This window comes from Pseudonaja textilis, chromosome 2 (genome assembly GCF_049901715.1).
Source record: "Pseudonaja textilis isolate UNSWEBS1 chromosome 2, rPseTex1.2, whole genome shotgun sequence".
Taxonomy (NCBI): Eukaryota; Metazoa; Chordata; class Lepidosauria; order Squamata; family Elapidae; genus Pseudonaja; species Pseudonaja textilis.
This window is the reverse complement of record NC_141991.1, coordinates 78,172,739-78,196,934: the sequence shown is the minus strand read 5'-3', so window position 1 is coordinate 78,196,934 and position 24,196 is coordinate 78,172,739. Positions and strand designations below refer to the sequence as shown.

General features: G+C 36.2%; 1 protein-coding gene across 1 annotated transcript; it reads right to left on the bottom strand.

Moving 5' to 3' along the window:
- Nucleotides 1–1,669: 1,669 nt before the first annotated feature.
- Nucleotides 1,670–24,170, bottom strand: SAR1B (secretion associated Ras related GTPase 1B). The gene is made up of 7 exons (XM_026696490.2): nt 24,086–24,170; nt 8,974–9,049; nt 7,014–7,133; nt 6,391–6,456; nt 4,749–4,852; nt 3,374–3,505; nt 1,670–2,896 (listed from the first exon to the last, which is right to left on the bottom strand). Exons 2-7 carry the CDS (start codon nt 9,029–9,031, stop codon nt 2,780–2,782), a joined length of 597 nt encoding a protein of 198 aa, XP_026552275.1. The 5' UTR covers nt 9,032–9,049; nt 24,086–24,170; the 3' UTR covers nt 1,670–2,779.
- Nucleotides 24,171–24,196: the final 26 nt, after the last annotated feature.

Below are 24,196 nucleotides of genomic sequence, written 5' to 3'. Positions count from 1 at the left end.
AAATTCTAACAAAGATGAATTTAAAAATGTAGAGTTGGAAAACCTGCCAGATTCACTGGCAGAGGAGAAATCCAATTAACAGCGATGGCTAGCCATTCTACAAATGTATTTTATGTTGCATCCAAAGGATTTTAGCTGCACATTATTTTATTCTAGGAAAAGGCTTCCTTACAGGAACACATGAGAACACATTAAAATAAGCTGTATGAACTCAAGTCCTACATTAATACTAATAGGGTAACAAAAAGATTGAGATGGCTAGAGAAGATCAAATACGGAAAGAACTATTCTATTCTGTTCTGTTCTGTTCCATTCCATTCCATTCCATTCTGTCCTTCTTTTATAGGTCTGGAAGTGTTACATTTAAAATGAAGAATCAAGGAAGATAACATTTCCAGATATCAGCAGGGGCTGGTTTTTTCTAATTCCTTTGCAACAACTAAAATCAACATACTAGTTCCCGCTAATACTGATCATTCTAATTTTATGAAATGTCTTGAAAAAGATGTCTTCAGGTTCTAAAAGCATTTTGAATGAAAGGGGAGAAAAACAAAAATGCTTGCTTTGATCAAAGCTATAGAAAAAAAGATCAACAACATGCAGAATGAGAGCTACAGGCAGTATAAACTAATTGATTTAATGGTCAAGATCTCCTTTATCAGAACTATAAAGTTTAATTGTGTGTGTGTGTGTGTGTGTGTGTGTGTGTGTGTGTGTGTGTGTGTGTGTGTAGGTTTGGTATCTTCCCCAAAATATAATTGCCTTCTTAAGGTTAACTGTATACTTGAACAAATCTTAAATGTTGTATTTGTATGCAGGTAGATCACATTTGGGGTGGGAACATTGCTAAGTGATGCAGTTAAGTAAGTTTAGAACCCTTTTTGTCATTTTCATGAAGTGACCCACCATAGTTCTTTAAGCAAATCTGGCTTCCTCCATTGACTTTGTTCGTCAGAAACCCCCTAAACAATGATCTTGTGACCTCCAGGATACTCAACAATTATAAATACATGCTGGTTGAGAAACGCCTGAATTTTGATCATGTGAGTATGGGAACTCTACAAGGGTTACAAGTTTGAGGACTGGTTGTAAGTTACTTTTTTCAGCGCCATTGTACCTTTGAATTTCTGTTAAGTGAATGGTCATAAATTGAGGACTACCTGTATTGTACTATAACTTAGCAAGACACCAGAGACCATATCAATGTCGTCCTTTACACTCTCATTTCCAGTTTTTCTGAAAATGCATACGGGTACATATCAGTGAAAAGCTTATTTCCTGATAATAAGTATATATAATAAAAATAATTATAGTTCTTCAAAAACTCTACCTCTGGGGCTTTACACAAGGCAGTCTAACAATTCATATCTACATGAGGTCTTCTGTCATTCACTTTTAAATCTAGCATATGAATCTTAATCAGCATCTGGACTGAAGGGAGAAGGAAAGGAAAGCAGTTTCAAACAGCATCCATAGAGGGCCCCCTGTGCCATCTGAACACTTGGCTTCTCAACTGAAGGAAATTACACGCAAGGACACTAAGATTCTCAGAACAAGGGTATTTTTTTTTTCATTTCCTAAGTACATTTTGAGTGGGGGGGGTTGAAATCAAATTGTAGAACTTTGTGGCAGTGCTAAATAAAAAAATTTGAAGTCGATATACAAATACTTCTCTGAATGACCACTCTTAGTTTATTAACAGATATGCAGTTCAGAGAAAATAAAAAATAAAATCCCATTTCCGTAGCCAAGGATGGCAACAAAGTACTGACCTGTTCTCTGTATCATTTGAATGGCAATCAGTCACCTTTTGCAACATTTGACAGGTTGTATGAATGTTGTAACAGGAAAGACAAATGCTCAGAGCAGTGGGTAAGTTACACCATACTCAATCCAGTAACATAATTCACACAGGAGCCAGGCTTCTAAATGTGTATTTGCAGTACCAATCCAATGGTTTCCTAAAAAGCTGCACTCAGGCACTCAACTAGCACTACATGATGCACTACACAACGAGACCATACAGTAGTGCTTCTTTCTGTACAACGTAAAAAACAGTGACCGAACATTTACATCCACAAGCATGGATAACGTTAGTGTGATTCATTCCCAGTGTAAAGGTAATCAAATAAATAATATAAAAAGTCTACAGTACATGGAAATTATACTGCATTTTAGAAAACTACCCCACAGATTCACATTTTAAAACATATTTACTAGATTGACACATTAAAATGAAACATGTCCCCATTAAAGATGTCACGAAATGGGATTTAGTTTTATTGCATGACGTTGCATAAGAAAAGTATATTATTGAAAACTGTAAGGCATCATGCAATTATTCATAAAGCTTATTCATTACTATCCTTTGAGGAATTGTTATTCACTTTACATTTATAAAATTGGTTCTGAAAAAAATACTTAAAAATTTAACATGATGAGCATTAAATAGGACCAACAAGTCTGTAGGGTTGAGCTGTTAAAAAGTGCATTCAAAAAACATACTGTGTGGGAAAGCTAAAAACAAAAATGGGTGAGACAACATATAAATTAATCCAAAAAGAAGGTGGTTTGATAGGCCTAGAGACTAATGTTACAAGATCCAAATTGACAAACTTGCTTAAAATCTGTTTTCAGTCTTTATGCTTAAAATTTAACACAATTGATACAATAAAAAAAATACGCTTTTGTAACCAAAATCTATTAAGTTCAAGTTATGTACACTGATTGATCAGAACATGAGCAGGTTTGGATAGTGTGTAGTAATGTGAATTTGGCATTAATCAATATATTGTGCCATCCAGCGAAATCCTTCCCCATAACCTTGTCTCTTTAACACACTGCACATGAACACTTCTAAGGGCCGAGTATTCAATTCCTTCACCGAGACATTCCCCTGAAATTAAAAAAAGATTCAGTCAAGAATTCTTGATGGAGATTTCTTTACAGGAAGACAATGCTCAACAGTATTATTTGATAGTGCTAACCCCCTTTAACTCTTGTAGCTCTTTTTATCTATTGTCCAACCATTCTTGGCCACTAAAGAATATTCTATATTCTATGTATAACTATTCTTGGACAGAAATAGTTTGGCTTTACTTTGTAGGTAGGCAATATGTAGTTTTACAAGGGGGAAAAAAGGAGAAATTCACTTTTATTGTAAATAACTCAATTAGATAATGAAATAGAAAAAAAATTCCAGAAAACTTGTTACAACTGGATTCCTGAAATATTATTAAACTGTGCAGAAGTATAGAATTGTTGCAGAATTTTGTACAAGCTAGAAGTAAAGCAGAGCTCAGAAATACATGAGGAAAAATATAGTTAACACACTAAATCCCAGAGTTTAATGTTATGGAAAAAGGCACCATACCTTTCCTGTTGTCTGGCCATACAAACCAAACATTTCTCGTAACCTCTCTTCACTGATGGCTTCTGGTCTGTCAATCTTGTTGCCAAGAATTAGGATAGGCACATTAGCAATAGTTTCATCTGTCATTAATGCCTAAGAGGAAAGGAAGAAATGTACAATATTTTAGGTTCCATACAACCAGTACAAAATAGAAGGACATCAAACACAAGGAGAAACTTCTGAAGAGACCTTCTGAAGTATAGGTACTTGAAAGTATCTATATTGACTGACTTCCAGATCTCTTGAACATTAAGAGGAAGAGTCAGATACCCTGTATACAAAATGGCTTTCTTCCATGTGATTCTACTTCATAACATTAAATAAGGATCAAATATGATATATAATAAAGTCTCATCAATGGATTCCTATCTTAAAATGTTAAAATAGTATCAGCCAAGCTAAGATTGAAGTTGATTCATCAAAAACTGTATTCGGGGTATATTGGACTTCCCCAAAAAATGTATTTGAAAGGATGGACAATATTGGATATCAAATTTTCTAAGACATTTAATATCATTTTAACTCCATTCAGATTATAACATAATAACTTATATATGATAAGAAATGGTAGCTATATTAAAATTATGAGAGGGTAACTAGTTAGGAATCACAATTAAGATTTGGAGATTGAGATGAACTGTTGCTAATATTTTTTTTCCATAAATATTCCATTTTAATGAAAGTTCTTTTAAGTCCATTTATTTATGTTATGAAACATATAATGATCTTCAATGTTTTCCTATAATGGCTTGCAAAGAGATGAAAAATTGAACTTGCACTGCATATTACTTTGCAGTAATACTATGATATAAGAAACATGGTGAAGGTTCCTCTAGAATAGGGGTCCCCAACCCCTGGTCTATGAACTGGCATCAGTCCATGGCATGCAAGCAACCGGGGTGTGCAAAGAGCAAAGCCCCATCCGCAAGATGCAGGCAGCCCCCAAAACCATTTTCTCCACAGAACTGGTGCCTGGTGCCCAAAATATTGTGGGACACTGCTCTAGAACATAGATATAGAATATACATTATGGGCCTTGAACATCTTTTGCTGGTTGAATGCATTCTTTAATAGGGAGAAGCATCCTACCCAAGGACACAATTCTGATTGGGCAAATTGTGGGCCTCCTGGTTTGTGACTTTTGATAGTTCTTACTTTACGAACCCAGATTTAAGGAAAAGTAAAGGATAACTGTAATTGGTCTTTCCCACAATGACACAACAGATCCACACAAATATTGTATCTTAAAAGTTTTGTTGCTTTCCCACCAGTCATCACAATATTGGGCTTTTCAACTGGATTTACCAAGTGCCAAATATATATACTGTAAACTCACATCAAGTTCTTGCTTAGCTTCAGCCAATCTTTCATGATCTGCACAGTCCACCAGAAAGACAATGCCGTTGATGGCAGGCAGGTAGTTTTTCCAAACCCTGCGAGCTAATAAAAGAGGGTTATAAAGAGACTGCAACAGGAAATTGCCTGCAACTCTTGTTACTCTATTCATAGATGCTACAGGTAGTCCTTGACCTATGACCATAATTGGGACTTAGAATTTTCATTGCTAAGCAAGCTGGTTGTTAAATGAGTCAGGCCAGATTTTACAACCTTTCTTTTCACAGTTGTTAAGCAAATCACTGTATTTGTTAAATGACTCATGCAGTTGTTAAGTGAAACTGACTTCTCCCGTTGACTTTCCTTGTTGGAAGCCAGATGGGAAGGTTACAATTGGTGATCACATGACCTCGGGACTGAGGCCATTGTAAATACATGCTAGTTGTCAAATGCTCAAATGTTGATACATGCACCATAGGGATGCCGTGATGGTCATACTGTAAGTACAAGGATCCGTTGTATGTCATTTTCAATGTTGTAACTTTGAAGAGTCAGTAAACAAATGAATGTAAGTCAAGGACTGCTGACAGTAGCCTTTCCATTTGGTTCGATAAACTTTTTAAAAGGGCATTTGGATCTTTGTGTGAAAAGGTTTTTGAAAGTGATTTTTGTGTGTGTGCTGGGTTTAAAACTGAAAACCATATCATTGATATTGAGAGACACAATTTCTTGTGGATTTATTGTTGAATTACCATGTAATATCAACAGCTTTTGAAAACATTATATTTTGAAGTGGATTTTTTAAAAAATGTCCAATAACTACAGGTAGTCCTTGACTTATATTCACAATTGAGCCTCAAATTTCTGATGTTAAGTGAAACATTTGTCAAGGGAGCTTTGCCCCATTTTATGACCTTTCTTGCTACAGTTCTTAAGAGAATCACTGCAGTTGATAAGTTTCCCTGTTGTTAAGGGAATCTGGCTTCCACATTAACTTTGTTTGTCAGAAGGCTGCAAAAAATGATCATGAATTTGGGACACATCAATGATCATAAATATGAACCAGTTGTCAAGCATCTGAATTTTGATCACATGATCATGAAGATGCTGCAAAGGTCATGACTGTGAAAAATGGTCATTAGTCACATTTTTCAGTGCCATTGTAACTTTGAACGGTCACTAAATGAACTGTAGTAAGTCGAGGATTATCTGTATTACTAATACATCTTATAAAAAAGTTAAATAACACACCATTTCAGAGCAACATTTCATGTACTCTAAATAACACCATTTTGAAATCATTGGATAGCCAAAGTCGAAGCTGATAAATATATAAATACATAGCAAGAATGACAAGAAAATTTGACCAGAAAGTGTTAGAACAATGAAGGTGCATTGATACAACATTTGAGTTGCCTTCACCCATGGAAAGGATACAAAAGTTTACGCTTAATATGTGCATTTCTTATGAGAAAAAAAGTATCAGAACAATGTCTACACAACAAATTTAAAATCAAATACTCACAATATTAAAAAAAGATTTTCAGAACTGGAAAAAAAAGTTGTAGTATGATCACCTTGGAATACAGCAAACAAAGATTAAACTAACATCATTTAGGATTCTGCCTGTTTGCTTCTCTTACCTTGAGCATGTCCTCCTAGATCAAAAGTTGTAAACGTCATACCAGCAATTGTCAGCTCTTCAGAAGCTATAGAAACATGAAATATATATATTTATTTTAAAAGAAGAAGTATCGTTCAGTAAATCCTTCCCTTGAATTTCTGAAAGCAGCTAAGTACTGGGTTGGTTAATGGCCTATGTCATTACAGGGCCAAATCAGGGAAAATTGAAAAAAATAAATTACTGTTCCAACTCCTTCATTGAGTTTTTAATGTTTGACTAATTTTGATTGTACTATATTTACAGTTTTACATTTGTACAGTTTGTTTTTATTGTTGTAAGATATTTTTGAGTGCTTATATAAGAAGTGGCAGCATACATTTAATAAACCCCCACCTATTTGATTTCTTTCACACATAAAATTTGTATTTGAAATTGTCATAAATAAAAATAATCATTATTATCAGCAGTAAAAAGAAAAAGAAAGAGAGAAAAAAGAGAAAGCAAGCAAGCAACTGCTACTACCTATGTTAATTCATACTCTTCCCCATAAGCTTTTAGGTGGCATAAAAATGAACAAAGTATACACCAGCTTTAAAGCACTATTAAGTATACATCAAAACTGAAAAAGAAACATTGACTTACTGGGATGTAATGTGGGGACATGTTGTCCCAGTCTGTCATCTTTAAGCATGTGCAAGAGAGTAGTTTTTCCAGCATTATCCAATCCGAGGAATACTAGTTTACCTGTTTTCTTGTATAATCCTGAAAAAGAATGAGACTGTTTGGTGAACAGGAATTAATTTTCTCAGCTCACACCAGAATGGCATAAGAAACCCTTTTGATGAAACCTAGACATTATGTATAGCACCATGTGCTCCTAGAATTTAAAAGCAAATAATCAGACACTGTTCTGGAAGATGCTGCTTAAAATATGACTGGTCAATGCTTAAGCCTTCAAAAACCAAAACGCCAACCATGTTTCTTATAGTTCATGTTGATTATTTAAATCAGGAGTGGGGAACGATGGACCTTTTATGACTTGAGGACTTCAACTGCCAGAATTCCTGAGCCAACTGTACAGAGGCTTGAAAATAAGTCTTAAAACAGTAACCAGTCACTATTCAATGATTCTGTGAAGTAAGAACGGAAATGCAACACTTTAGCTTTCTGAAGACTCTACTGTTATCTCCGGTTTAAGGGTTTTGGGGAGTACAGAAAGCAATGTCTGGGCAGAAAGTCTCTTTGAAGGCAGGGTGATTGATTGAAGCTCCACTTGTGTACAAGTGTACAATAATCACACACCAGTAAAAGGGCAAGACATTGATGATCCTCCCAACTGCCCTATTAACTTTTTTTTAACCCTCAAATGTGGACACTGAAAGATAAAATCAGTTTATCTGGCAGTGCCCTTCAGAGAGTCATGCAGTGAATCTGACGATCATGCAAGCAGGTAGCTACTTGCTAGCCACTTATGTGATAGTTAGACTCACTGCACAAGTCCCTGAAAGGCACTGCCAGATTTATAGGCTGCCAAGCTACTTCTACTCACATTATCTACCAGATATATTTTGTCTCTCTCTTTCACCCCCTCTTTAATCCAAGGAGTCCACCATCAACCAAGTCAAATCATGCATTAGGCCTAAAACATGATAAACAAACTGATGCACTCCTGCCCATAAATAAAATTATTTCATTGGGGTAAAGTCTGAACTCTTGCTTTTTATTTACCTGTGTATCACATGGATTCTCAAACTTTGCAAGCTTACACAGGCAAACAGGGACCAAAGACCAGAGTGAGTTTTGACAACACTCAAAGCTGTGCCTCTGCAAACCTGGTCACATCTTTTTTTTTTAAATGGCCAAGTCCCTCTGATTTGGACATGATCCCTTGCTTGGAGGGTCACAACTCACCAATTGAGAACTCTTGCCTCAGTCAGTTTACCAGCACCTTATTACTCACAAAGCAAAAGTAGGGGATGTCCCTCATGATACTGTTTAACAGTTTTGCAAGTTTGTGACTCACTTCATTGCAATTTCCAGGAGCAGGCTTATGTATTAACCCAACAATCTGAATACGAGGGTAAAAGGGAAAAGATACTTTGGAAAAAGTAGCCGGCATGCCACATCAAAATGTAAAGAAAAATTAAACCAGCAATAGGGACTAACATTGATGGACTATTGGGGGGTATAGATCAAGATTAGTAATGGAAGAGGTTGAGGAGAGAGAAGTATTTTTATGCTAAATAAAGTGAAGGTCTGTTCTTTATGATAGACTCAAAAGCCGAATTGCCAAATACTTATAGATTAAATACTTATACTTATAGTAACATTGCAAATAGATCAAACTATTAGCTTTCCTTTTTCATGTATTTTAATATCATTTACTGCAGCTAGAGGTAATTCTTTAGGCTGAGACAGAGAAAAGAATTGTAAGTGTTTTATGTGTGTATCCTTTAGCATGTCTAAAACAATAAATAAGAAATATTAGTCAATCTGCATCAACTTAAATGAAGTTGTCTAACCAGCACTGTGTAAAAAAAATCAGAAAAAAACTTCCATGAATGTAAATTATAACACTGGAATGGAACTGTGGATATCTTACCTAAAAATTGCAGTACACTACTGAAGCCACTGTAAATCCAGTCAAATATAAAGGACATTTCAAAATCTTATTGGATCTGAAAGAAAAGAAGAGTAATCACAGGTATGGAAGGCATTTAAAATTTACTGAAAAAGCACATGGGAAAAGGAAGAAAGGGTAAGGTGTATCTACTGGGTAAATCTGCTTTAACTGTTTTGTTGTGAAACTACTAAAATGTGAACTGATTAAAATCTTAAGTACTGTGTTCAAGAGTAAGGTATTTTTATGCTAAAAGAAAGGCCACATTCCAAAGAGCTCAGTCTTCCTGTTGGTATTTCCCCAACAGTTTTCTCCAGTGGGAGGGAGATTCACTGCCTAGATTTCTGATAAGTGGCATTGGGTGGAGGAGAAGCATGTCACCAACTTAGATGCACAGAATTCTATCAGTTTATGTAACTATAAACTCACAGAGAATGAATAACCTTTTCCACAACAGCATTATGAGGTCATGATTTGGACTAAGGTATCTTGCAGTTCAAATGTGATTTTTTTTTCCAACTGCACAGGAACTGGCTGACAAATATGATTACTTGACTTCTTATGACTCCTAAGCTATATAGCACTGTCCTTTTCTGAAGGATCTCAGAAAAGTAACTAATAAAAAGCTTATTTTAATCCAAAACTGCAGAGTTGTAAAAATGATTTTGAAGCAGTGGGCAAAAAGTACACTAGATGCATTGAAGGTTTTAATGAAAATCTGCAACTTACTGAAAATACATTTATTGAAAAGTTATAATATTATTATAATATTAATTTATTATATTATTACCTTAATATTCTAAACCTGTCATTTTACAAAGTCTAACATAAGAACATAGCATGTCCTTTAAGTAACTAGAACTATAAATATTATTTAGGAAATTTATCTGTTATTTTCTACAGTACACAATTATTTACTGGCCAATGACTATTACCATTTTACTATATGTATATTCAGATTGCAAACGTCATATAAATTATTGGATGGATTAAGAAGTTTAAGCACAGAATCATAGCAGTTTCTTTCTAGAACACAGAAAGAACACTGCCAACATACACATGCAAACAACAGCACAAGTTTCATAACACAGCAAAGAGGACAAAATCAGAATGTGTGCATCCAGTATTAAAGGTAATTATTTTTGTGAATGCCAACTGAAGATGTGTCACTATCAAACTGAATTTCTTGGAGAAAAATTAGTGTATTACCATCATTGTTGTATCTGTGGAAGCTGATTCAAAGGTGTCTTTAAAAAAGAAAAAGAATATGTATATATATGTTAGTCTTTGCTTTTTTTTAAAGACACTTTTACTTTTTAATGTCTTATTGTTGTATTTTTTTATTCTTTTGCTCTTTTTAAAATATTTTCATGTTTTGTATTTTAACCTACTTTGAATACAGTAAAAATTTCTGGGTGGAAAAGCGATTCAAAGGTTTGCACCTGAAGGCTCTTCAGAGCTAAATCCAATGCTGTTATACCTGCCACCAATTAAGATAAAATCTGCTTCCTTTTAGATAAAATGTTGTGTAATCTGCTCAGAATTAGGTTACAACAGGAAAATCTATCTGCTTGACCAAACTCCTAGATGGCCCTTGATCAGTTTTTTTTTCCTAGTCTCCCCAGTGACAAAACAGTTTCTGGTCCAATTTTTAGATTAAACTACTTTAAAGAAGATCAAAGAGATGCCAGTGATTATAATGGTCAAGACAATTCCATGAGAGAAAAGTAATACCGGCAGTCCTGTATTATTTACAAAATTTAGTGATTGTTCAAAGTTTTAAAGGCAATGAAAAAAAGGGACTTAGGATCAGTTTTCACACTTTCAATCATTGCAGCATTTCCATGGTCACATAATGAAAATTTGGACACTTGGCAGCTGGTATGTATTTACGACAGTTGCAGTGTCCTGGGGTCATGTGATCACTTTATTGCAACCTTCTGAAAGTCAATGAGGAAGCCAGATTCACTTAACAGACGTGTTACTAACTTAACAACTGCTGTGATCTACTTAAGAATTGTGGCAAGAAAGGTCATAAAATGGGGCAACACACAGCTGTTAACAGCTGTCTCGCTTAGCGAGAGAAATTTTTGGCTCAATTGTATTGTAAATCGAGGACTATGTGTAGCATCCAGGACTTTTGCATTTGAAGCAAAGATAGATAACATGATAGAAAGATATAAAATTATGCACAGTATGGAAAATATGGATGGAAGCAAGTTTTTTCTAGCAACATTAGGACTCAGTAAGGACTAGTAAGTCCAGTATGGCTGTCCCTCTAGTTTCACCCTCTACCTTTTGGACAACAAAGTTGTCAGCTAGGTTGGTTAGAAACTTATTTGATTTCTCACTTGGTGCAGAATTAGTTTTCCAATTGATATCAGGATAATTGAAGTCTCCCATTACTATTGTTGTGTGTTTCCTGCATATGTTTGTTAGTTGGCTGGCAAAAAGGACATCTATATTTTCTGCTTGATTGGGTGGCCTATAATATACACCTATGGCCATGTCATTCTTTTTTTCTTTTATATTGACTCATATGCACTCTAGGAGGTTTTCATCTTTGGTTTCATGCATTTCTGTAGAAATATAGTGGTCCTTTACATACAGTGCAACTCCACCTCCTCTTTTATGAGGTTTGGGGTTTTTTGAATAGTTTGTATCCTTCTACCAGTAAGTTCCAATCATTTCATCCTACCAAGTTTCTGTTATTCCAACTATATAATATCTACCTTCATGTATTCATAGTTCGAGTTCACCCTGTTTGTTCCCCAGACTTTGTGCATTTGTATATAAGCACTTGAGATCTTTATGTCTGACACTGTGTTTACTGTCTACATAGCCTGTGCTGTGCCTGCCTCCCCGTACTTTCTTGCCACCTGTTTGATTAATGCACGTGGTATGGCACTCACTATTAAATGCTTGGTTTTGGTTGACAGCAAGGTTGATAATCTTACCTGCACAAACATCTATTTTGCATGCACTGATATCCTTATTAATTTTAGGTTGCTGGGGACAGAAATGTTCTGTATCTATTAATTCTCTGTCCCTGCTGTTTAAATGTTTATCCAGGAAATCTGTGAATTTAATGCCAAGTAACTCAGTCCCTTTCTTTGATGGATGCAAACCATCTCTTTTGTACAGTTTTTCATTGGACCAGCTGGAGACATCATGACTAATAAGCCTTCCCTTTTATACTACTCCTTTAGCCACACATTAAACTCTGCTACACGCTGCCCTTTCCCTTTTTGTTCCTTGTATACTGCTAGAACCTCTGAAAAGATAAGCCTACAGGCCATATTACTAAGTTCATACCCTAAGCTCTGGAAGTCTTTCTGAACAGACAGTACATCCTTCTGGGACAGATCATTTGTACCAAGATGTATATAATAGCATCAACATCACAGTCCTTGCTGGCATTCTTGACTATCTTAAGAATACGCCTCTTGTCTCTGCTGGCAGTAGCACCTGGTAGACACCTGACCTTTTTCAAAACCTTTCAAAGCTGAAGGCAACAATCCAGTCCAAAGAATACTTCAAATAACCTCATATTTGCTATTAAATCTTCTAAAATGTAAAAGCTTACATCATTAGCTATACTTGCTTCTGACTTTCTGCTTTGTCTTTTACAGACCACTTAAACTCATCAATGACTGCAAACTTTTTACTACAGCAAAAGGTTAGCTCTCCACCCCCTCCTATCTGTAGCATCCAATGATACAGAATGAGAAGTGGATTTATTTACATATATTCCTACACTACCCACTTCCCAAGACTCCAGATGGTTTACTAAAATGTGAAATGTGTCATAAGAAAATGTATCTGGCATATCATATGCAAATGATAAAAAAGCAGAACACAGATTAATTACAGCCACTCTTTTGTAATGTTTTACTTGCATCTTAGACTGGTAAGAAGCACTTCTACCGCTTTCCTACTGATGGTTCTTGGGCAATATTTTAAGATGAAAATATTATCCATCAATCAGAATAGATCTGGAAGAGACTTTAGAGATCTTCTCGTCCAGTCCCATGCTCAAGCAGGAGCCCCTGTAACATTTCAGATAGTGGATGTCCAGTCTCTTCTTAAAAACCTCCAGTGATGAAGCACCCACAACTTCTGACAGCAAGCTGTTCCACTGTTTAACTGTCATATAAAGTTCAATAAGCAAACATAAATTAGATATTAGAAATTGTACTGTCTGCTTTGGATGCAATACATTTATGGCATGATCCTATATTTTCTCAGGAATTCCTCACTGACTTTAATAGGACTTATTTCCATGCAAACATGCAAAAGATTATGATGTAAAATGTGAAGCTGAACGATCAAATTTTATTGAAAATATCTGATAAAATTAAGGAATACAATTGTCACGTGAATTCTTGGTTACACAACACCATGTGTAAAGGGCTATCACTTACACGTCTGAAAAGCAAAGGTCAAGAACAAGCAAACACAGCAGTACATACACGTCATCTGATTTATTTATTGCTTGAACAAAATACCATCCAGAAAAAGCTTACAGGAGGCTTAGGAAATCTATCTTCTCAAGTAACATACAAATCAGTGCAGAGAGCATTAAGCAAAATAACTACTCAGGTTTCAGAAGTGAAAACAACTTCTTAAAACCTAGTCATATTCAGTTAAAGAGAACTTTTTAGGTTAAGCCCCAAAGTAATCTTCTTTCTTTAAAACTACATTGGAAAAATCATGCTAATGTAAAGATATTGTAGAACAGGGACAGGCAAAATGGCAAGTGGTTCTTCTGATTCCTTATCTAGTCCCTCTTCCCAAATTATCTGTCTGAAGTCTAGCAGAAAAGAAACTTAATGAAAAAAGATTTCCCATTTATTTTCAATGGGGAATGAAATAAAACAGATGTATTATGGTATTAGAAGGCATAGCCCCCCTCTCCACCAACCTCTATAAAATCTGGTTTAATTCCATTCTCCAATGAAAGAAAGGGGGGATGTTGACAGTTCCAGTGCTTTGGAGTTGTTATTTGTCACCACAGCATGTATTTTGGTTTTCACGGGAAATTGTAAGAAGAGTGATGAATGGTAGTGTTTATGACGATCATTCAATTACAACAGATTGCCTATCCCTGTTGTGGCAAGTGAAATGAATGTTTACCAATTCTAAGAACAAATGTGTTCAATGGGAGAAATATATATTAAGAAGTTTGAAATGTTGTAAATATACAAAGACCCTTTTGGTTTAAACATTCATCTGGGAGCTGTTGTGGCAAGAAGTACACTCAGGCAAGTTACTCGGTGGAGAGAATAGCAAAACTAAGTTCCTACCAGAGGTGGGACCAATACCTCTGGTGGTATTCAGCAGGTTCTGACCAGTTCTGGAGAACCAGTAGCAGAAATTTTGAGTTCAGAGAACCGGCAAATTCCATCTCTGACTGAAGATTTTACAGTATCCTTCCTCTGCCACACCCACCAAGCCATGCCCACAGAACCGTTAATAAAATAATTTGATTCCCACCACTGGTTCCTACCCTGCTGTAGCCACTCCAGAACCCAGGCTCCCCTCCTCTTGCTTAGCACTGAAAACTGCTAAAGGAAAGAGAAAACTCACTACCTCTTTTCTGTTAACCCAAAACAGGCTAGTAAGTTTTCTAAGCTTATTTACAAAGGTGGATTAAAATGCAAATGTTATTTTTTAATTAGTGACTACTGTACATACAAGGAAGATGAAGGGAGTCTGGCTTTAAAAACTACTTGGATTGATAAAGCTTAATCGAAAGGAATGGGAGAAAAATACAACAGTGAAAAAAAAACACCTACCACCACCCCAGGAGTAGCCAACATATGCAGTAAATATAAATGAACTGCAATAAAAATTAAAAACTTTTTTGATTATCCAAGCATTTCTGGGTTAACAAAGGAGCGTGGTCAAACTTAAGTTTCCCTGAGCCATGGAAGCTCCCTGAATTATTTTACGATAATCACTCTCTCTTATTCTAAATTATCTCACGGGATTGTAGTTGTTGGGATGTGGGAAACCTAGCAAACTGTTTTGGATGCCATCTTGAACTCCTGGAGAAAATCAGGATATAAATGGAGCAAATAACTAAAATTAATAAATTAAGTTTCATTCTGCGTCTTTCACGTGCAGTTCAGCCATTATAAAGCTACAGTGAAGAAGGCATGAAGAGTTTGATCATATGTCAGCAGCAGAATGCAATATCTGGTTCATACAATATATTAAAGGAATGGTGAACCCCAGTCTGCCCCATACTTGGATTGTTGGGATTGATGTGCAGACACGTTAATATATACCATTATAAAGGAGAGATAACATTTACTATTTTATCATTTGCTACATTTTATCAGGCTAGTTTTTATGCTTCTTGGCCTGATTAAGAATTCCAGAGAACTCCAAAATATGCACTCCTGTATTTAATAGTGAAAAAAGACTCAATAAAATATAGCTTCGTTTATTTTGTGCTATGTGATAATACTGTTTGGTTAGTTTTGATTTAGTGTATTCTGTGTTCCCAACCCTTGCTGCTTCTTCAACAAACTGTGTGTTTTTTTAAACAAACCGTGGCTTGGTGACTTAGTAAGCTACCAGAAAAGTTAATATACAACTTGACTGCACTTTAGTCATTGACCCTAGAAATTCTGTCATTTCAGGCCACCAATCACCTAGAAACAACTTGGCAAATGAAAGTTTAAAGTCTACTATGTGACTGCAAAAATCATATCAACTTTAGTCAATTTAGACTTAACTTAATCTCAATACCTCCAAGAATTGCCCGTGTTTTGTTATAAGAGAACTGGGTTTTTTTTTCCAGTAAATTCTGTTTACAAGTAAAGCAGAAAAAGATTTCTTCATCTTGTTAGCAAAACAATATCTGATTCTGATTGCTGATTTCTCCTGAGAAAATGTACCACTACAAAACTCATACATATTTCAACTTGTTATAAAAAAATTTCCACCTTCACAAATGAATATTCAAATAGTAATTCTTTTAATTGTAAATTCTTACATCTCTGATTTTACAATATAATACAACTCGAACACAATCAGCAGTATGTCATGCAAGTTACCAGATAGGCTGTGTTCTACTCCCGTTAAATAGAATTTTCAAGTTTTTACTTCAAAAGAGTTAAAGAAAATAACATACAAGTAGCAGGGTGTTACAGTATATGGATAGATTGTTCAAATATTTACTAAACTCTGATTTTGAAACTAGTTTGTTGAAATAACCAAACAAGCTAAACCAATGGCTCGGTTCACATAACACACTTAGCCAGAATTGGAGTCACCTTGAAGAGGAGATAGGTGGCAAAGAAATTCAATAAATAAATAAATAAACTAAGCAGTCCCATGGTTCATTCTTAATTAAATTTCATGACTAACATTATGTAATGCTTATGCATTTCATAAATTTCTGTCTGACTTAACAGAAGCATATAATACAAAATACTAAAAATGGTGCTATTGCAATCAGACCTGATCCTAACAATGCTCTGATAAAGGTTTTCAGAATGTTTTCTATACAGTATATGCTTTTCATAACAGATAGCATTTCCAAAAGTATAGAAGGTATAGAGATACAACAGTAGTAATAAAAGGTTCAAAATTTGGTATTGTAAAGTAAGAAAGATCTTGAAATAAATGAAGGGCAAATGTAGTTCAGCAAAAAGCAACAGGTAAAATTCAATTTCAATTAAAACATTCATAAAATTCCTTGAATATTTCATGCTTCTATGCATCAATTGAACTAAATATATGAGAATCTGCACGATAAACTTTTTGAAGCTTTTATAATTAAAAGTTTGCTGCTACATGAAGATATTTCAATTATGAAAAATCCTAGAAAAAATAGGATCTATATTTTAGAGATCTATTCTAGGGGAAAAGGTGCTATTAGGATTCTGGCAGTTACCCCAATTAAATAAGTCTCGAGCCAAACTTCCAAAACCTCAGAGGATTTATTGGAAGTTAACATGTCCAGCACTGCCTGGGTGTAGCCGGACTCTGAGACACATTAATCATTGTCACCCTTGACCCTGGTTTTCCCCCATCCCCGGGTGTATCATAATTCATATTCCCCAATGAGACACATCCATAGCCAAGAGTCATCAATCATGTTCTCCAGTTAGAGTTTTTCATGGCAGAAACTTCAGTCACCCGGTTACTATCTCTGAAAAACTATGTATGGAATGCACTTTCGATTTCCAAGCTGCCGCACTGCTCTTTCAAACCCCTTTCCCCCCTCCCTTTCTGTTGGCAACTCTAAAATACCATAGAAATATTTTATGAGTTGACAGGTACAGCATGCTGCATTATGCCATTTAATGGTACAGGAAACTAATGAGGTCACTAATTTAAGTTTAATTTACACATTTAAAGTTTCACGACTTGAATACAAATTTAGTCCATTTAAATTCAGGATGAAAATATAGTGGAAGCATTTTTATGACCTCATATATCTGTAGCCTCATCTTTTACTATTTGCAAATTAGTATTCCTTCTTAATATTATAACATCTCATAGATTTCTATCAGCTAAAGGTTTCAGATCTTACAAATATCTTTCTTCGGCAGTTTACTGAAGTGAATTCAGTGAATTGATTATATTTCATCATGAATTAATGTATTGATTTTTTACAATGTGGGCTGATATATAATCTGTTCTGAGAATTTTGGGTGGTAGGGTGACGGGGGTTAAAACATTCTTAATTTGAAGTTCTGATGTATTTACCGTGTTTCTCCAAGAATACTCCCCCAATAGGAAGACCCAGCATAAAATGAGATTAAGCCCCTCCCCCCCAAATTTAGGCCTAGTTTAAAACATGCGAAATTGGGGAAGGCGGGGGGAACTTGCCATTATGAGTGCCTGCGGGCAGCTATGCCTCACCATCAGCCGCTCCTAACAGCCAATCATGGTGGAGCACAGAGGGCTCCCTTACCCCTCCGTTACCGGGGTCAGCAGGCGGGCGGCGTCCGGCAGCATTTCAGCCACTTCTCAGGCCTCCATAGCTTCCACGGTTCCCACCAGTGCTGGCGCTTCTCTTGCCAGCACCGTCTCCAACAAAAGCGGCGGGAACCATGAAAGTGTTTCAGCCACTTCTCAGTGGGGGAGCCGCCTCCATAACTTCCACGGTTCCCGCCGCCGCTGCTGCTGCTGTTGGAGACGGCGCTGGCGAGAGGAGTGGCTGCAGCTCGGCCTGGGCGCTTGGAATGCAGGAACGGGCTGCGCACTGGGACTTTTGCAAACTTGCAGAGCCCAAAGCTGGAGCACTAAGGGTAGCAGCAGCAGAGACGCTTGCTCGGCTCTTCTCACGCCCATCCAGCCACTCAGGATTAAACTAAAACGCAGCGCACGGTGCTCCCAGGTACCTCAAAATCTTTTTTTTCCTGTTGTTACGGGGATGGGGGAAAAGCGGGAGCGATTCAGATGCTGTTGTGGAGATGGTGCTGGTGCGCGGGGGGGAGAAATTAATTCACCCCCAAAACGACATCCTAGCCGTTTTTTGGGGGCTCCAAAAAAAAAGGCCCGGCCTTATTTTGTGAGAAACACTGTATTTATTTATTTATTACTACGTGTTTTGCCATCCATCACCACCACAGGGTGGCTCTGAGTGGCTTACAAGCTATAAAACAAGTAAAAAATACTTAATAATTAAAATAACAAAACATTAACATTACACAGATTAAAATATTATTAAAGACTGTACTAAAACTGAAACTAAGAGGGCTGAGAGAGGACAGGACAGGGTGTGATCTTACTCAATCAGCCACCACCAGTGATAAAGATTCCCCCTCAGGGCCATAAGGCCAATCAATAAAGCCAGGTTTTAATATCCTTCCAGCAGACCAAAAGGAAGGGGGCAGTTCTCAATTCCAGTAGGAGAATGTTCTACAAAGATGGGGCACGTGGTCCCTTCCACCCATTCACTACAGCACACAGATGTTAAACATACTAAAAAACATTCTATACAATCTGAGGAGATGCCAAACAGCCACATTGATTATGCACCAATTCTGTAAGTAGAAGCATATGAGAGGTTTTACAAGTCATGAACTTTGTTTTGCTTTAGGCACAGTGCAAAGTTATTGGCTGTATCTATAGAAAACCTGCTGGAAGACAAGATTCACACCGTCCAATAAAGAGTATGCATTTCATTTTAATCCATCCAATAATATAATTCATTTTAATTTAATCCAATAATAGGCGGTGAGATCCCAATGAATTCAGTGGTATCAGCTTGTTTTCCACAGTCATTTTGGATATTTGCCTATGCTATCAATTTAGATGAAACAGATCCGGAATTTTAGAGCACATGTTGTAATCTAAGCTCTACTTTAATTTATTAACAGTTTGAGCAATCAGAGGGCTAAGGACACCTTGGAAGCAATATTGCAATTTCTTGATTGCCTTGGTTAGTCATCTCAGGAAGATCATCTTTGCCCTGACCTTCTAACACAGCTGCATACCTATTTCTAATCATTCATTTAAATTGCATTACTTATACTTCCAAAACTGAAACTTTTTTGCATGGTCTGTTTGTTTCAACTTCATGCATCTACACTTCAGAACAATTTGTATCGTAACAGTTGAAAAATTATGATTTCAACATTCTCATAGTTGATATCGGAAGCCTTCTGGGGGAGAAGATGCTATTGTTTTGTGAAGCAGTGAGCTAAGGACACTAAAAATTATTTAACGGAGTAATAGCAATATTATTTTTATTTAAATAAGGTTAATTTAAACTTTTGGAGCTGACATATTTGAATTTAACCCAGGGGAATCTTGTGCAGAAGATACAGTTGGTAGCAATTTGCCACTCATACCTCATTAAATCTTTGACGTTTATGAGATCTACATGAAACTTGATGCCCAACATATAATTTAACAAAAGTTTTACATAGTGATGTCTTCCGTAATCTAATCTATATCACTTATAAAATCTCTAAAACAGAATGTATACATTTAGAAAGATACAAGATGTCAATATTCTGTATATCAGAGTCCACCTAAGTATTATCATATCAGAATAACCAAAGCAATGCTCTTTCAGGAGTAATATATGGTTATGAAAGTTTGAGAGAAAAAGTAGACAGATGCCTCTGCAATCTACACATAATAAATTAGAAAAATGATTTGGAAAGCTGTCCTATCTTGGATTTACAAAAGAGACAAATTAAACTACTTTGTCCTGAAAACAGACAAAGAGAAAATGATAAGAAATAAACTTGTGGACATTATTCAATGGAATTAAAAAATATGTTATTAAAATGTAAACAGAAGAACTATAAAGTGAAATTTAACTGGGTAAAATACATTTGTTATGGCTCTTAATGGGATTTCTGGTTGAACAAAACTGAACGATAAAGCAAGCTTTAAAGATCTATTTATGAGAGATTTTTTTGATTTATTTCTTAGAAAACATAGTAAATTGGATTATAGATTGGATTTATTTGATTAAGGTTAAAATATATATGTTACTATTTCTGGTAGCTCTTAATAGACTTTTATTAATAGTACTGAATGATGGAGTTTCTATAATTTGATTATTGATATGGAATGATATAGGAAAAGAAGATATTTTTAAATTGAAATATTAGAGAAGCAGTTAATTACTGAAATGGTTTATGCTTGTGTGGACAGAGAGAAAATCATCTTTTATATATCTTTTTCTACCTTACTGCATTTTCCTTTTTGGTTTTTATGTTTCTTATTTGTATTAATCGTTTAGCTGTCTACTTATAAACTTTAATAAATTATATTAAAAAGCAGATGCCTCTTGACTTATGGATCTGGAGAAGGATACAAAAAATACTGTGGCCTGCAAAAAAAAACCCAATTAATTAAGCCCAGACCAAATAAAGATGAATTACTCAGGGATGGGATTCAAAATTTTTAACAACTAGTTCTGTGGGCGTGGCTTAGGTGATGGGCACGGCTTGGTGGTCATGTGACTGGGTGGACATGGCTTGGTGGTCATGTTATTGGCTGGGCATGACCAACTCAACATCACTCACATTGAGGCACGCATCTCCTCACCTGGCCTCTCGTGACTGTGGGGATGCTGCAACAGTCGTAAGTGTGAAAAATGGTCATAAGTCACTTTTTTCAGTGCCATTGTAACTTTGAATGGAGACACAAGCAAAGGAGGGGGAAAAAATTCCAGAGACATTCCTGAGACAGGAAGTCTAGTTCTGTCAAGAATGTAAAAAGGGTTAATGGAGAGGCAGTTTCTGTAAGCAACTCCAGAATGTTTCATTCCTGCCTTCCTTACAGGATTAGGCCAGTAATTTCTTCTAACAACCGGTTTAGAATGTTCTAAACTGCTTAGAATGTTAACAACCAGTTCTAGCGAATAGGTGCGAACCTGTAGAATCCCACCCCTGGAATTACTGTGCTAAAATGATGATCACTAAGCAGAAACTCATATATTTTGAATATATGATGCAAGCAGATAATGGACTAGAAAAGACCACTATGTCTGGCAAGGTTGAGGAAGGAGGAGATAACAGATAAGGTGGATGGACAGTATTAAAGAGATTATAAGACTCTTTAGTGTGGCAATGGAATATCACTAGAGCAAATTTAGGCTGTAAGAATTTGACATGCAGTATCAGGAATAAAACCCAGTGGTTTGAGAACTTGACAAAATGCAAAATATGCATCAAAAGAATACTTTTTCTGGTGTTTATTTCTGAAACAATGAAAAAACTATTGTTCCCTTGTCTAAAAATCTGCAAGTGACAGATATTCAGCACCAAATATAATATACACCATACTATTAAATTAATAGTTACATTTTTAAAATTAGCCTTCTGACTTCTTCCTGTACTGAACGGCTGTACATATTTTTCATTTTTTATGCTACACATTGTAAGCTCACAATTCTTCTATTTTTCCCCCTGAAATTACTATTACTACTAGACTCATACTCAATCCACCAATATATCAACACTTATTCATTGCTGATATACCTCAAAGGGATGAGTCAACTAAATTTTGATTACAGAGAAATGAAACATGGTCTGAAGGAATGAATCTGTATTAGGCAATCTTGGATATCTATACCCAAATGAGTAATAGGAACCTTATTTCATGAAATGTCTATCCTGAGTCTAACAGCTGGTGTTGGAAAAACATTTTAGTCATATGTGTTCAATAGATTTGTTTTCTTAAAATATAAATATTTTTGAGCTGAGCAGCCTACAGACTTATTAGAAATAAGTATGATATAAAGGAAGACAAGTTTTCCCAATTAATTATTTGAAATCTCACATTCCTTGAGAATGTAAAAGGAAAAGCTTTTAGAAGTACATAGTAATTGTAAGGGAGGCAGGATATGCTAGTCCTGAAATAGATGTTTGACAGGGAGAACCTCTTCTTTCCATACAGGCTCTCCCCATAAATGAAGACTCTGGAAAATCAGGATCCTCTGTGGTTGAAGAAGAATGTGACAAAGGTGAGGCTAACCTACTGACTGTACAAGGTTAAATAGTCCAAAGCTTGTTTACCTGGAAACAAAAGCCACAAAATTGAATGATTCCCAGTACCTGAAGGTTCCTAGGTCTGCTGTGTTCTCAGCCCTGGACTGAGACCTCTATCAACTTGTTTGCAAAGAGAACAAAAACCAACTCAATATCTCGAAGATTTCTTCTCTACTTATCCCCATCCATAGTAAATAGGGCTAAATGCATACAATCTAGTTGTCAAATAAGGAAAACTATGCTGTCAATACAAATTTGGGTGTATTTACAGCTTTTTTTCTATCTAATCCTTGTTTTTTTGAGAGGAGTACAAGATTTTTATACATTTGGAGTTTTCCTCTTTCTGTGTAACTGCAATTTTATGTGCTTTATATCCAGGTACCCAGTTTTACAAATGTAATTCAATTATAATATATACTTCAGATACCTGCTTTTTTTTTACAGAAAAAGCCAAAATCAGAAACCAAACTTCATTGTTTAAGTGGTTTCAATCATTACTTGATCAAAAGCAGTATTATTCCTAAATTAAGGAATTAAATTTAACTTGCTGATGGGGTCTAGGGAACGAAAGTGTAAAAGATTGTATATTTGCTCTTCTGAATAGTACTCCCAAACTGCCTGAAAAATCCAGTTCCATTGTATTAGACCTCCATAAGCCAGGGAGCAATTATAGTTTTCAAATAATTCATGTTCCTCTCAAGGGTATCTGTTGTTTGCTCCATAGCAGTGGAAGCTCATGAGTATTAAGTTTATTCCTTAATAATTATCAACCAGAAGAAATTGCTAACAAGCATTTTAAATTATGCTTTTAATGAGGATGTGAATATACATTTGCCAATTTGGGTAGCTTGTCTTTCACCACCTTCCAAACGTCATATATATGTCATGAAGGCTTTTAACAAATCACTTTGAATTTTCGCCTCTAAATGGGCATTATCGCTGCCTACCTCAACTGGCTGCTTGTAAGATGAACTAGAACAGGCAGAAACTGACAAGCATTTAGCACATAATCTGTACTATAATAGTGACTCCTAATGAGAGACGGGTAGGTGCCAGCATACAGGTCAAATCTCTAACCTAGTTTCACCTTTGATCTCTTTTTGTACTGACTCACTCTGTGACAACAGGGTGGCCCACTTAATCTCTAGCTTCCTTCCTATAACAGGATGCTCATTTGCTTAGGGAAGGTTATAAACAAAGCGAATATTAATAGGGCCACATCGGTATCACGCTTATATACGCGCACCCTCACACGCATGCATACTTGCACAGCTCAAAATAAAGTAATGGTAGTGGGGAGAGTTATGGAATCAACGTGGGAAAATTCGGGTAATGTGAAATATAAGGAACGCGGCCGATGGTGGGCGGCGAAGGGGCGACCAGATCTAAGAAAACAAGAGACACAACTAAAGGCACAGGCCAAGAGGAAGCCTTGAGAGACGAGGAATGCGTACAAGTCAGGGGAGCCTGGGGAGGTGGGAGGACAGGATAATAGAGTAGAAAGGCAGATGAGAGGGATCGAGATCATGCGGATCAAGGGAAAGGGTGAAAATCCAGAAGCCTCCACCCCAGCCCGATGCCAACCGCTTCCTGCCAAGCCGAGACGAGCCACTCACCCTGCGTGCAGAGAGTCTGAGATTCGCACCCTTCATCCACAGCTACCGACACAGCAGCCTAGAGGCCTCCCCTCTCCTCTATGCTGCCTCTCCTCCGCTCCGCCCCTCCAC